Source organism: Rhineura floridana, chromosome 8 (genome assembly GCF_030035675.1).
Source record: "Rhineura floridana isolate rRhiFlo1 chromosome 8, rRhiFlo1.hap2, whole genome shotgun sequence".
In the NCBI taxonomy this organism is placed as follows: domain Eukaryota; kingdom Metazoa; phylum Chordata; class Lepidosauria; order Squamata; family Rhineuridae; genus Rhineura; species Rhineura floridana.
In genome coordinates, this window is record NC_084487.1 from 35,855,579 (window position 1) to 35,867,901 (window position 12,323).

The window sequence follows — 12,323 nt, forward strand, 5'->3', positions numbered from 1 at the left end:
TGTGGGCATCTGTGTACCTGCACCATGCAGGTAACCCATGAAGTTGATGATGCCTTCAAACAGAGGACGGTCCTCTGTAAAGAAGGACAAATGGCCGCCTACCCTGCTTTGCTTAATGTCCAGCCTGATTAAGAACTCTGGAGAACTCAAAAGCTTGTGACATTTGAATTGCTTCTAATAAATAACACTGCCTGGATTTTGGATGCTTTTTTATTATCCTCTTCTATTTCTGTACAATAACTATTGTAATAATTCTCTTTGTCCCTGTGTACTAGTTGCTGTATTATTGCATTTAGGGTACTAACTGTGTTTCTATCTCCTTTTGCTTTTGCTTTCCTTCTTTCTTTAACCATTTTAAGAGTTTCTTCAGTCATCCATTGAGGTCTTTCTCTCTTTTTAATTAGAGGTATTTTCTTTTTACATTTGCTATAGCTGCAGAATTTCCCTGCTTTTTAAAGTTTGATAGAAATATCTGTTGGCTATAGGTATGTTATTAAACCGCAAGCTTTTTTCTGCCTATTAGTGAATACCGTCTTAGCTCATAAGAATAAGTAACTACAGAAGATTTACAGAGCCTTTTCACTTTGCAGTCAAGTGAATCTTTAAACCTCTATCTTTCTATAGACAGTTTTATTCTGTAGGTTTATCATCTCTGCCTCTTGAACTGGATACAAATGTGTACCAGTTTCCCAAAATTATTTTGTTTTTATATCTTATTCTAAATATTGTACCTTACTGCTGCAATTGCAATGCCTATTGTTTGAAATTGGCCTTGTGTTTTTGTTTGCAGGTTCTGACACCCCTTCGAGGAGTGAGTGGGACATTGCCAAAACTGCTTGCTCGCTTGGAACAGATGCCAGATTACTCCATTTTCAGGGGTTACATTATTGTAAGTATCCATGCTTTTATTAGAATTGCATGCATTATTAGGCTAGTAACAGCCCATTTTTAAATTATGCATTTGTCTTTTTACAACAGCAGTATAACCTGGCAAGTGAAATAGAAGCTGCTAGCACTTACACCATTTTTGCTCCAAGCAATGATGCCATTGAAACTTACCTCAAGAATAAACAGTTAACCTCTCTGGTATGTATTGTTTTGCAAACTTTTCACTGGAGCATTTCTGCAACGGAACTTCCGTTGCTGCATACCTGGTGCTTAGAACAAACCTGGAAATGCAAAAAGGGTTGGTCGCATAAAGGAAATGCCATTATGTGTGTTGGTGTGATTCGCAACTTTACTCCTTGTGGATTGTGAATGTGTGCTGATTCTATTACACTTTTATTTGTGCAGACCAGTGACTGTCTATGCAGGTTGCAAAGTTCAAATGTATTAAATTTCCACATCTGAAACAGTTTTCTATAGGACCAATAGTGGAAGTCTGACTTTGCTTTGGACTGTAACTCAAATGAAACCTCCTTTGTGCTGCTGCATAGTGTTAATCTCAAGTATCAGCAGCATGGCATATTATTTCTGTGACCTACTATTCACAACAATCATTGTCTTTTTCTGCTTCTGTCATTGCCAAAGTTTTATTTATTTATTCATTCATTCATTCGGTATATACCCTGACCTTCCTCCGAAAGGAGCCCAGATCCTCCATCAGCATGAACCAGATATGTCCTTCATGATTTCTAGTAAGGACAAAATAAGTGGAAATAACAAGTTTTGGAAGACAATAAGGAGTGTAATGTGGGCTACAGTATTAATGAATCTGCAACAACGGATGAAGATGAAAATCTGTCAGTGTCCAAGAAGACAAAATGGGAACAATGCAATAGTCACAGGACACATAAGGCTTTGTGATGATGAAATAATCACATACTCTTCTGAAACCTAAATTATAATGGGGAACCTTTGGCCCTCCAAGTGTTTTAACTCCAGCTCCCATCCACCGTGGCCGGCATGGCCAAGAGCCAAGGAAGATGAAAACTGTAGTCCAATGGCAATTGTAGTCCAATGAAGACCGGCAGGTACTTCATCCCTGCCATAACAGCTCCTCTTGTTTTTGCTTCAGTGAAATATGTGTAAACAAGCAGTGGGCTAGTCTCTTTAGTGCTCCTGGACTAAGTGTATCTGGATAAAACTGAAAGCAAGCAGAACATAGGAGAATCTAAGACCAAACTACATGTGATGCTTCTCTCTCTCTAATCCAAAGTAGAGGCAAAGGTTGAAGTCTGAATCAGAAGACTGGTACAAAGGGAGAAGAGCTTCTAAACCTTTTCTTCTCCAGCAGATTTTCTGCTCAAAAACACACTGACTAAACTGCGTTTTTCCTTACTGTCATCTCTCTGTTAAGAGCATAAAAGAGACATTGTTTATTAGAATGTAAGCCTGTGAGGAGAGTCTGCCTTATGTTTTTAATTTTTTTACAATACCTAAATGTTTGAGGTTCTTATTAAATAACAACTATTATATTATTATCCATGGTGTTCACACTCATTCCATTGGTATCTCTGGTTAAATAGGTTTTGCAGGTTTAAGAAGCGCTACGAAGCTCCATAAACTTTATTTATTAGTCAGTGATGAGATGCATATTCATACCATGGGCAAATAATACCTGTTTTATGCCACCTTAAGACTTTCTAAAACATATATTGTCCGGTGCCAGCGAATGAGTAATTGATAATAAAATCCTTTGTCTACCGATTGGTGCTGGTATCTATTTTTTTTTATTTATAAAAGTATTTATATATACTGACCTCTTACAAAACATCAAAAAGCATTTAAAAGCAACATAAAACAAGCATTAAAATGACTGTCTGGTTTTAAAAAAACAGGCCTCTCGGCACAAAATGTCTTCTAGAGATGCCCGAGAGTCAAAAGCAAGGATGCCTGCTGAATCTCTGCTGGAAGAGTCCCATAGCAAGGGACAAGCAGCACTAAATGCCCAACTTCTGGTTGAGGCCACCTAGAATAATAGAATAGTAGAGTTGGAAGGGGCCTAAAAGGCCATCGAGTCCAACCCCCTGCTCAATGCAGGAATCCAAATCAAAGCATTCCCGACAGATGGCTGTCCAGCTGCCTCTTGAATGCCTCCAGTGTTGGAGAGCCCACTACCTCTCTAGGTAATTGATTCCATTGTCGTATGGCTCTAGTACTTTTTGTCAAAGAAAGCTTGGAAATTTATGTCTTACTAAAATATGTAACATACATTATTAATTCAATCTGCAGGATGAAGCCCAGATCCAGTACCATGTTATTTTGGAGGAGAAGCTCTTGAAGAATGACATGCATAATGGCATATTCAAGGAGACAATGCTTGGATTGTCCTTTAGAGTGGGATTCTTCATTCATGATGCCCAGGTGTTACACATAAAACCAGATGATAATTATGATGGCTTTTGCTACTGGTTGCTTATCTAAATACCTGATCTGGATAAAGATTTACATCTGCTTAACTGAATGTAGAGGCTTGGTTTTAATGAGCTGGATCATAAATTTACAAGGCTTGACATTTGTGAGGTTTACCCATTTGTATAATGGTATTTACACTCCTAGCTAACGAGGCCACTCGCCATATGTAAACACTAACCATATGCATTAAGTGCTGAACTAAGAACTTGAGTTAAAGTTCAGAAATTGGGATTAAGAGCAAATGAATCTGGCCTTGACTAGGGTCATCTGTTTTAAGATCCCTATTCTTACTATTGTGAGGCTGCACTTTTTTTCCCCTACGATGGTGATTTTTCTGGATAGTCTAGATAAATATCTCCGTAAAGTGAAGAGAACAAAGTTTAATAGGTTTGTGCAAACTACTTGCAATTTTGTGTTGTTTATTCAGTTGTAGTAATCAGAATTAGTCATTAAGGCTGCAATACAGTATATACTGTCCTGGGGAAACAGTGGGAGTTACTTCTAAGTAGGAATATGTAGGGTTGCACTGCTTAGTTCTGAGAAATAAAACATTGGAAAGGAACAGTATGAAGTGTGGGATCAGTAGCAGATGGTGTGGTGGGGCACCATTGCTTACCTGACTTCTGGTTGGTCACGCCACTGCTGCTTACTGGGAGGTAGAGGGGGAGGGGAAGGTGAGACAATGGCAAAGTCAGCCCAGTGCAAATGCACCAGTGGAGCCAATCTGGCACTTTTGCCAGTGCATTTGCACTGCACCAGTCTCCCTGCTGCCTTATCTCATCCCCTATACTTCCCAGTAAGCAGCAGTGGCACAACCAACTGGAGGTTAGGGGAGTGGTGGCACCCCACCATGGCATCTGATGCTGAGTGGGATGTATAGTCCCCCAGTTGCATACCCACAGACAACCACTGCAGATTGATGTGGAATTATATGCAAATAGGCCATGTTCTGCAACCAGAGTTTAATCATTTGCTCAGATATAACAAGGTTGGAAGATCATTGGGAAATATGATGATTTGGGTACATACGAAGCTGCTTTATACCAAGTCAGACCAATGCTCCGTCTAGTACTGCTGTGGCTCTCTATGATTTTAGACAGGGGTCTCTCCTAGCCCTACCTAGAGATTCTCAGGACTGAACCTGGAACCTTCTGCATTCAAAGCAAATGCTCTCCCACTAAGCCCTTAATGTGTGATTTTTGCATCTGCAGACTGCAAATTCAGTTCTTTCCGCTGCAATGTCCTTTATTACAGTTACTGGCAGAGCAAGATAACATTTGCTCTGTAAAAATTAATGCAACAAATATTCATTTAAGCATGTCCCCCTGATGTGTTCTAAGCTGATAACATATTGTTTGTAGCTCTACATAAATGAGGCACCCATAAATTACCCAAATGTTGCAACTGATAAAGGAATAATCCATGGACTGGGAAGAGTAATGGAAATCAAGAAGAACAGATGTGATATTAACGACACTGTGATTGTATCTGTAAGTTGTGCCTTTCGGTGTATATAGAAATATATGTTTGTTTGTTTGGTGGTTTTTTTTTTTAAAGTATATCCAGAACATATATTAATTGAATGTGTCTTGCAGGAAAGCAAGTATTCACTTTGCAGTTTAGTAAAATGCAATAACAACATATTTAGCATGAAGACAGTAAAGTTGTTTAACATACATCACCTAATAAAGTTAGTTTATTACTTGCAAGTAGGGTTTCTAGTTTGCCATTTGAAACTATTAGCTGGTATACCAACCCATTAGTCAATTTTCATGCAAGTAGTCACCCAGGCGATGACATTTTTATTCCCCCCTTTTTGCAAGGGGCTCAGGACAGCTTATATGATTCTTGTCTCTTTGGTTTATCCTCACAACCCTGGGAGGTATGTTAGGCTGAGAGGTAGCACATCAGGTGAGTTTCACAACTGAGCAAGGATCGAAGTTGCACATTTAGTTTATCAGTATGGCCTCATTTGCCCTCTGATTTTTGCACAAATGATTGATGATAAGAGATAAATATAAATAAAACAAAAAGAAATGAAATGGTTCAGGCCTACCCTTATTAAAGCTTGCAGCAGGTAACCTAGGAAACAATTATGGGAGGCTTGAATGAAATCAGAATTGTGAACATACATCCAATGGTTCATTCAGAGAAACTGATAATGCCACTCTCAGCACATATAATGTCTTTGTGATATTTCTGTAGAACTACACAACTGTAATACGGGCTTGTTTTGTTTTTAAGGGAAAGTGTTCGTCCTGCTTGAGCCCACCTGCCTGTCCTGATGGAACTACCCCAGTGGTAAATAGAATTAGTTTGCGGTAAATAAGGGGTAAGGAACCTCTGGCCCTCCAGATGTTCATCGAGTATAACCAGTAGTGGATGACAGAGCTTGCCTGACCTCCCATCATTGGCACCACTATGGGTTTACCTGGAGGGAGAGGGGAGGCGGCAGAAAGATTGGCTCCACCAGTGGATTTGCACTATGTCAATCTGACACTTCCACCAGTGTGTTCGTACCATGCCGACATCACTGCCACCTTGCCCTTGCAATAGGCCACAGCAACACTGGTGATTCGAGGCCAGTCAAGCACCCACGTGCCACCAATTGCTGCTGACTACAGCTCTCATGGTTCCTGACCATTGATCATGCTGGGGCTAACAAGGTCCAACAGCATATGGCAGGCCACAGATTCCCTACCCCTGCTGTAAATACATGTTATTTATAGAATACACACAGGGAGCCACATAAACCGCACCTATTGGGGTTCTGTCTGGGGTCTACTTTATGCAACACTCAGTTGTGTGTATTGTGTGATTCTTAAGGGGAAATCAGGGGCATCATCCATACCTTCCTAAACTCAGGCTTCTCACATGCCTCCTGTATGGGCAGCTAGCAGGGATATACAAATATGCCTCAATCCGTTCTGACATTCAAACACCCTTTCATATGGTATTTTCCATTCTGCTGAAGTTTGTGTTGCACAAGTCTGTGTTTCATTTCATTGTCCTCTGATGTGCAAATATACATATTTTTAATTTATTTATTTTTATGTAGCACTTAATGGACATGCATCTCTCAGCCACCAACAGTTGCTTCAACACTGGCAATAGGGCAGTGTCCTCCACAGCACCTGGAGTCAGCAGGCTAGCTTTGGGGATACAGGACTGGTTGAATGGAGGGGGCTGGATAATGTCCCAAGTTTCTAATGCTAGAAACATTATGTTGATTCAGTTAAAAAACAATTCCAAGATCAATTTGTTAACCATTGGAGAAAAGGAACCTTATTGTGAAACAGGATATTTGTGCTAATTTCCATATTTTGAATATGATTTGGGTATGTTCAGTTTGTGTTTTCCAGTGGAAAATGTGTCTGAAGATATTCATTAAAAGTCAGTGGCAGCTGGTGGTTCCATGTGTGTGGGGCAGTGGAATCTGCTCCAGTGGTTCAGCCCCTTGGACAGCTCCTTGAAAATTCAAACTAAAACCTGGAGTGGATTCCACTGTCCCACTGACATGGAGCCACTAGCCACCACTGCTAAAAGTGTCACAGAAAGCTGCCCTGAATTTGACATCGTGTTTTAAGTTTAAAAATTGCTTGTTTGATCATAAAGTTCTTGTCTTCTTTTGTACAGCCGGGCAAGAAAGTGAGCTGCCTTTATCTCCATAACTATAGGATGTCCCTTCGCTATGGATGCCAGCCTAAGTGTCTTAAAACTACAATTGTGAGTAGCCTTTATCATCCAAAGTATCTCTGTTACACTGTCATGACACTGACAGAGTGTAAGGGGTGAGGTGGGAGAGAGAAACAGAATGTTGGAGTGGGGAGCCTTTTCAGTCCAAGGGCCACATTCCCTTCTGGGCATCCTTTCAAGGGCCACATGCCAGTGTTTGATGGGGCCAGAGGCAAAAGTGGGCAGAACAAGAAATTTAATTTTTTCCTTTCTACAGTAGGGTAAGAACACAAGAAGAGCATGTTCAATCAGGCTAGTGGCCCATCTAGTCTAGCATCCTTTTCTCACAGTGGCCAGCAGATGCCCATGGGAAGCCCACAAGCAGGATATGAGTGCAAGAGCATTCTTCCCTCCTGTGGCTACTGGCAACTGATTTTTAGAAGCATTCTGTATCTGACTATGGTGGCAGAGCACAGCCATCATGGCTAGTAGCCATTGATAGGGTAATTGTTAAACACACTTCAACATACCGCTCTATTCTCCATCCAGGCAATCAAGAGGCGTGATCAGAGTTGAAGGACACATTCCAGCCAGGCAAAAACAGTTGGGGAGTGAAGCAGGGCCAGCGAGGAGTGTTACCTGGGGAGAGGTGGTGGGGCTTGGGAAGGCTCTGAGGGCCAGATACATAGGGCTGGAGGGCCTGGGCATGAGGTTCCCCACCCCTGATCTAAAGAGAGAAAATGTTTTATTATTTATTAAAGTGATTTTTGCGCTGAATTCAGGAGCCAGATCCTTTCAAAGTGGCTGAGAATGAAAAGCTACCATGAAATAAAAGGGGTAGCTATTGTGATGCCCTGCAGGGGTTGTTGGACTCCAACTCCCGTCAGCTCCAGTCAGCATAGCCAATGGTCAGGGATGATGAGAGCTGTAGGAGTCCATCAATATCTGAAGGGCACCATATTGGTTCCCTCTGCCAGAAAACAACATCACCAATCTAATAATTAAAACCACATACAAATTAGACATTTTACAAATCTATCAGCTAAAAGGGCTGCATAAAAACAAAAGTTGCATATATCATAATTATAGCTAGCTTGCACAGTCAGATTAACAATAAAAATGCAAGTTGTTTGGCTGCCTAACCAAAGGCGGGTTGAAAATAAAATGTTGTTAGGGCCAAACATATCTCCAAGGGAAGGGAGTTCCATAGGTGAAGACCACCACTGTCCTATAGTTTCCCACCTGTGGGCCTGCAAAGGGGGCCTCTGTGGCTGATTGGTGTGCACTATAAATGGGGCAGCAAGAGTTTAAGCCTTAATTTAGTGTTTTTCTGGCACATCTTCTCTCCAGTTTTATTCTCTTATATGTACTTATATTTGCCTTACCTTGTTTCTTTTGAGGCCAGAGAATGTTGTGCAGGCTTCTATGGCCCACAGTGCGAGCCTTGCCCAGGGGTGGCTGGAAATACTTGCTTCGGAAATGGAATTTGCTTGGATGGCATCAATGGCACTGGTTCTTGTGAGTGTGAAGCGGGATTCGAGGGATTGGCCTGTAATAAATGTATCAAAGGCAAATATGGCACCAACTGTGATCAAGGTACTTCAGGTTCCAGACTACTGAGATGACTAGTTAACTTGCTTGGAGAGTGTTGTAGAAGGGCACATACATGTACAAGTCCCAAAAGGGATTGGCAGTGCACTTAACACCACTTAATATAAAATTATTTAAAACATTATGGTTCAATTTCAGAGGTGCACATGTGCCTCAAAGACATTGGACTGTGTCCAATGTTAGTTCTGCTCAGAATAGACCAGTGAAATGGATGGATGTGGCCAACTTGGGTCCATTAATTTCAATGGGTCTGCTCTGAGTAGAACCAACATTAGTAATGGGTATTTCCATATTTAAATGTGTATTTTATCTCAATGAACATATTTCTTAATATATTTTATCCTAAAATATGCATTTTTAAAGCAATTTGGCACTTTTATGAGCTGAGAGCTCTGTCACAAAATTCAGAGAAGTATAAAATCTGAGCCTCACATTTGTCGGGGAACTACAGGTCAGTTTGTATATTGGGTTGTATATTCCTCAAGCATCCCTACTTCATGCAAAAATGGACCGCCAGATCTGTGTGGCTAGCCACCATGCAAACCTCGGTGGGTCTTCAAAGCTTACTGTGGCTTTGAAGAAAATGGGGCATCCCTTGCTCTCAAAAAGATGCTGCCACAGCTTGAGATGCTGTATTTGGACAATGAATTTTTTTTCACTTTATGTAGATATGCATATGACTCTTGCATTGCAAAATATATGAACCAACTTTTCACTTGAATAAGACAATCTGAATAGTTAGGCAACAAAAATATGAAGTCAGAACACATTAAGGCAGACCTCCATCATAAAGTGTTTGTTGTTACTGTTGTGGGAGCTTTTAAAACTTACATCACCTCTGTGCGTTTAGAATGTGCCTGTATCCATGGGAAATGCAACAGTGATATTCAAGGCGATGGCTCTTGTGAATGTGATGTTGGTTGGAGAGGAGTGAAATGTGAGGATGGTAAGTATGACTGCTGTCCGTTTCTCTGAGTTTGCATTTGAGGTCACAAGTTTAAAATCCGGAGCTTATTAAAGCTATGGGATGATTATCAAAGCTGCACAGGTTCACTTTCTCTCAGAGATGTGTCATGTAGATAATGAAGTCCTTTGTCCAACTATCTGTATTTAAGAGAACAACACCACCAAGAAGAATGCTTTTCATCTTCTTGCTTTTGGGCTAGCTGCTGATCATGTCCCTGAAATTAGGCCTTTAGCTCATTCTGGTCCCTTCGTAGTTCATCAACATTCCTTCCAAGGTGCTGTCCACAGCCCTCTAATTGCTTTAGTACTCCAGCTATTAGCTTTCCTCCTGCCTAAATTATTATTGTGATCTTTTACTGAAATATACACTGCCCCTGTGAGCTCTTGTGCAGCTCCTGAGAACAAGCATAGCATAGCATGTCTTGATGGCAAGACAGCACATTGCTAGGACCTCTGCATCAGAATTCTAGCCAATAACTCTCAGAGAGCAAACAGCTTCCATTTACTACAGGGGTGCTCAACCTTTCTTCTGTCAAGGACTGCATTCTCTCAGAGGTAATCTCTCAGGGGCTGCATGCTTGTAGTGGAGAGGAGATGCTTTGTTTTAGTCTTCTCCATTATATGTGCAGGGATGAAGCAAAATTCAGATGTGTGATCTCCCATCTAAAGTCTGGAGCGGTATCGTCTGTATGTGTAGATCAGCTCTTAGACAGGATAAAGAAGGACTATAGATTGTTGACTAACAAAGTCATTTTTCTCCTGCAGAAATCAAAGATGATAAATGCAACAATACCTGCCACAGCAGTGCCAAGTATGTATTACAGCAAACTATCTATTAAATTTTAGGCTGCATTAAGGCAGCACCTTTCCCCAGCAACTATAGCACTAAATTGGGAGGGGGTGTGTCACAAAAATAGGTACCAACCAGCATGGGAGTTTTGCATTATGTATTCACTGGAACAGCATTCATACTGATGCTGCTAGTCCATATGGGCCAGCAACAATAGGCATGGGAATTGGCATAATCCCCCTGTAATTTATAGGTGCCAGGCACTCTCATTCAATATACCTGACACTAAAATAATCACCTCGAAGTTGACTGTCCTAGCTTAAAGTTCTCTCAGCAGTGTCTTTTACGTTACATTACTTAAACTTTCAAGCTACTGGCCTGCTTGAAGTTTGTTTCACTCATTAAACTGAATGTCTGGTATTCCTTAGAGAATATATTATACTAATCAGTGTGTAAACATTTTGCAATGAAGTCAGAGTAGCACTTTTGGGCATAAATTTTACATTTTAAAAATTGCAACTTTCTAAAGATTGCCATTGTCTCTCTTTTACTGATACAGATTGTGCATCTGCTTTCATGGTTCCATCAACTCTTTGAAAATAATACATTATGAAAGAGCAGTGGTAATGCTGCAGAATGAGTGGTTTTATGTGTGTTAACTTTCCTTCTTTTTCCATCTTAGCTGCCTTCTCAATCCCTACGGCACAGCGTATTGCAAGTGTGCAGCTGGGTTTAAAGGGAACGGGACATATTGTTCAGGCAAGTGGACTTTGTTCTCTTGTAGCTTAAAGACCATATTCGCTCTGCTGATATTCAGAAGAAACTGGTGGGGCGAGGTGGGAATCCACATGTTGTCCTGTATTGATTTGAAAACAAGAATTGTTCCCAATTTGTTTAACCTGAACAGTTTGGAAAGATGCAGATCTACAGAAATGAAACAGTGAAGATCCTTGAGAGCTAGTATGGTCTCCACCAATGGTTTTATGTAGGAGGTGTAGTGGCTGAATCTGTATGATATGTCCTCACTTCTTGTCTGGTCACGAAGGCTAAAGGGTGTTACATAACAGAACGTGCAACTACACTACAGGACAGTTGGGCTAGTGGATATCCCTCCGAATGTCTTCAACCAAAGGTGGTAGCAAAATAAACAGCCACTGGATGCAATGCAAGCCCCAACATGCACGGGAACTCTCCATTATATTCCATGCCACTGGTTCCCAAGCTTTCTTCCCCATGGACCTCTTGAAAATGGCTGAGGGTCTTGTCGGAGCACTTCATGGGTTTTTTTTCTGCCTGTTAATAGCAATTGTAATGCACTGTGCTAAATGCTGCATGCTTTTAATTGTATTTTTATTGCTTCTTGATTTCTTATGTATTGTGTTTTATTCCATAGAATCACAACTGTAATACTGTACAATACAGTATTATATAAGAAAGAAAAGAAGCAATAAAATACAATTAAAATTAATATGAATATTTAATGTGCCAGTCAGTCAAGTCTTTATTTGAATTTAGCCATAGGCCATCGCACATACAAAATAGACAATTAACCATAAAACTTAAAACGTACAATCATGTCGGACTCATGGGCATTACGGCTTTTACATAGTTTGCTCTTAGCTTTTTTGCAGCTAGTGCAAAATTTGCCACTACAATTGTGACCTGATTATGGTTGTCAGCCAGGAGCGCAACCACTCAGTCACCACAAGGGAGCCCTCCTCTAGGGCTAATCAAGGGAGCTAAGAATTTCTTTCTGGGGTTCCTATACAGAGGGCAGAAGAGCATGTAGTGAACTAAGTCTTCTGGTACCTTACAGCCAAAGACACAGTGTCGCTCTTGTACCGGGATTCCCGCATATCTGCCTTCCAGATAAGCTGTGGGCATTGTTTGAAAGTTCTGTGAATGCTCTTTGCAAGGGGGCAGA

At 40.9% G+C, this 12,323-nt stretch overlaps 1 protein-coding gene across 3 annotated transcripts in view; it reads left to right on the forward strand.

Moving 5' to 3' along the window:
• The window catches only part of STAB2 (stabilin 2), a 139,292-nt gene that overhangs the window by 61,091 nt on the left and 65,878 nt on the right, over nt 1-12,323 (forward strand). For all 3 annotated transcript variants that reach the window (XM_061638873.1, XM_061638874.1, XM_061638875.1), the window contains 10 exons: nt 791-889; nt 979-1,086; nt 3,175-3,306; nt 4,719-4,847; nt 5,602-5,658; nt 6,994-7,083; nt 8,433-8,628; nt 9,494-9,589; nt 10,375-10,420; nt 11,082-11,158. In XM_061638873.1, the coding sequence (XP_061494857.1) occupies nt 791-889; nt 979-1,086; nt 3,175-3,306; nt 4,719-4,847; nt 5,602-5,658; nt 6,994-7,083; nt 8,433-8,628; nt 9,494-9,589; nt 10,375-10,420; nt 11,082-11,158 (1,030 nt within the window). The remainder of the gene's footprint in view (nt 1-790; nt 890-978; nt 1,087-3,174; nt 3,307-4,718; nt 4,848-5,601; nt 5,659-6,993; nt 7,084-8,432; nt 8,629-9,493; nt 9,590-10,374; nt 10,421-11,081; nt 11,159-12,323) is intronic.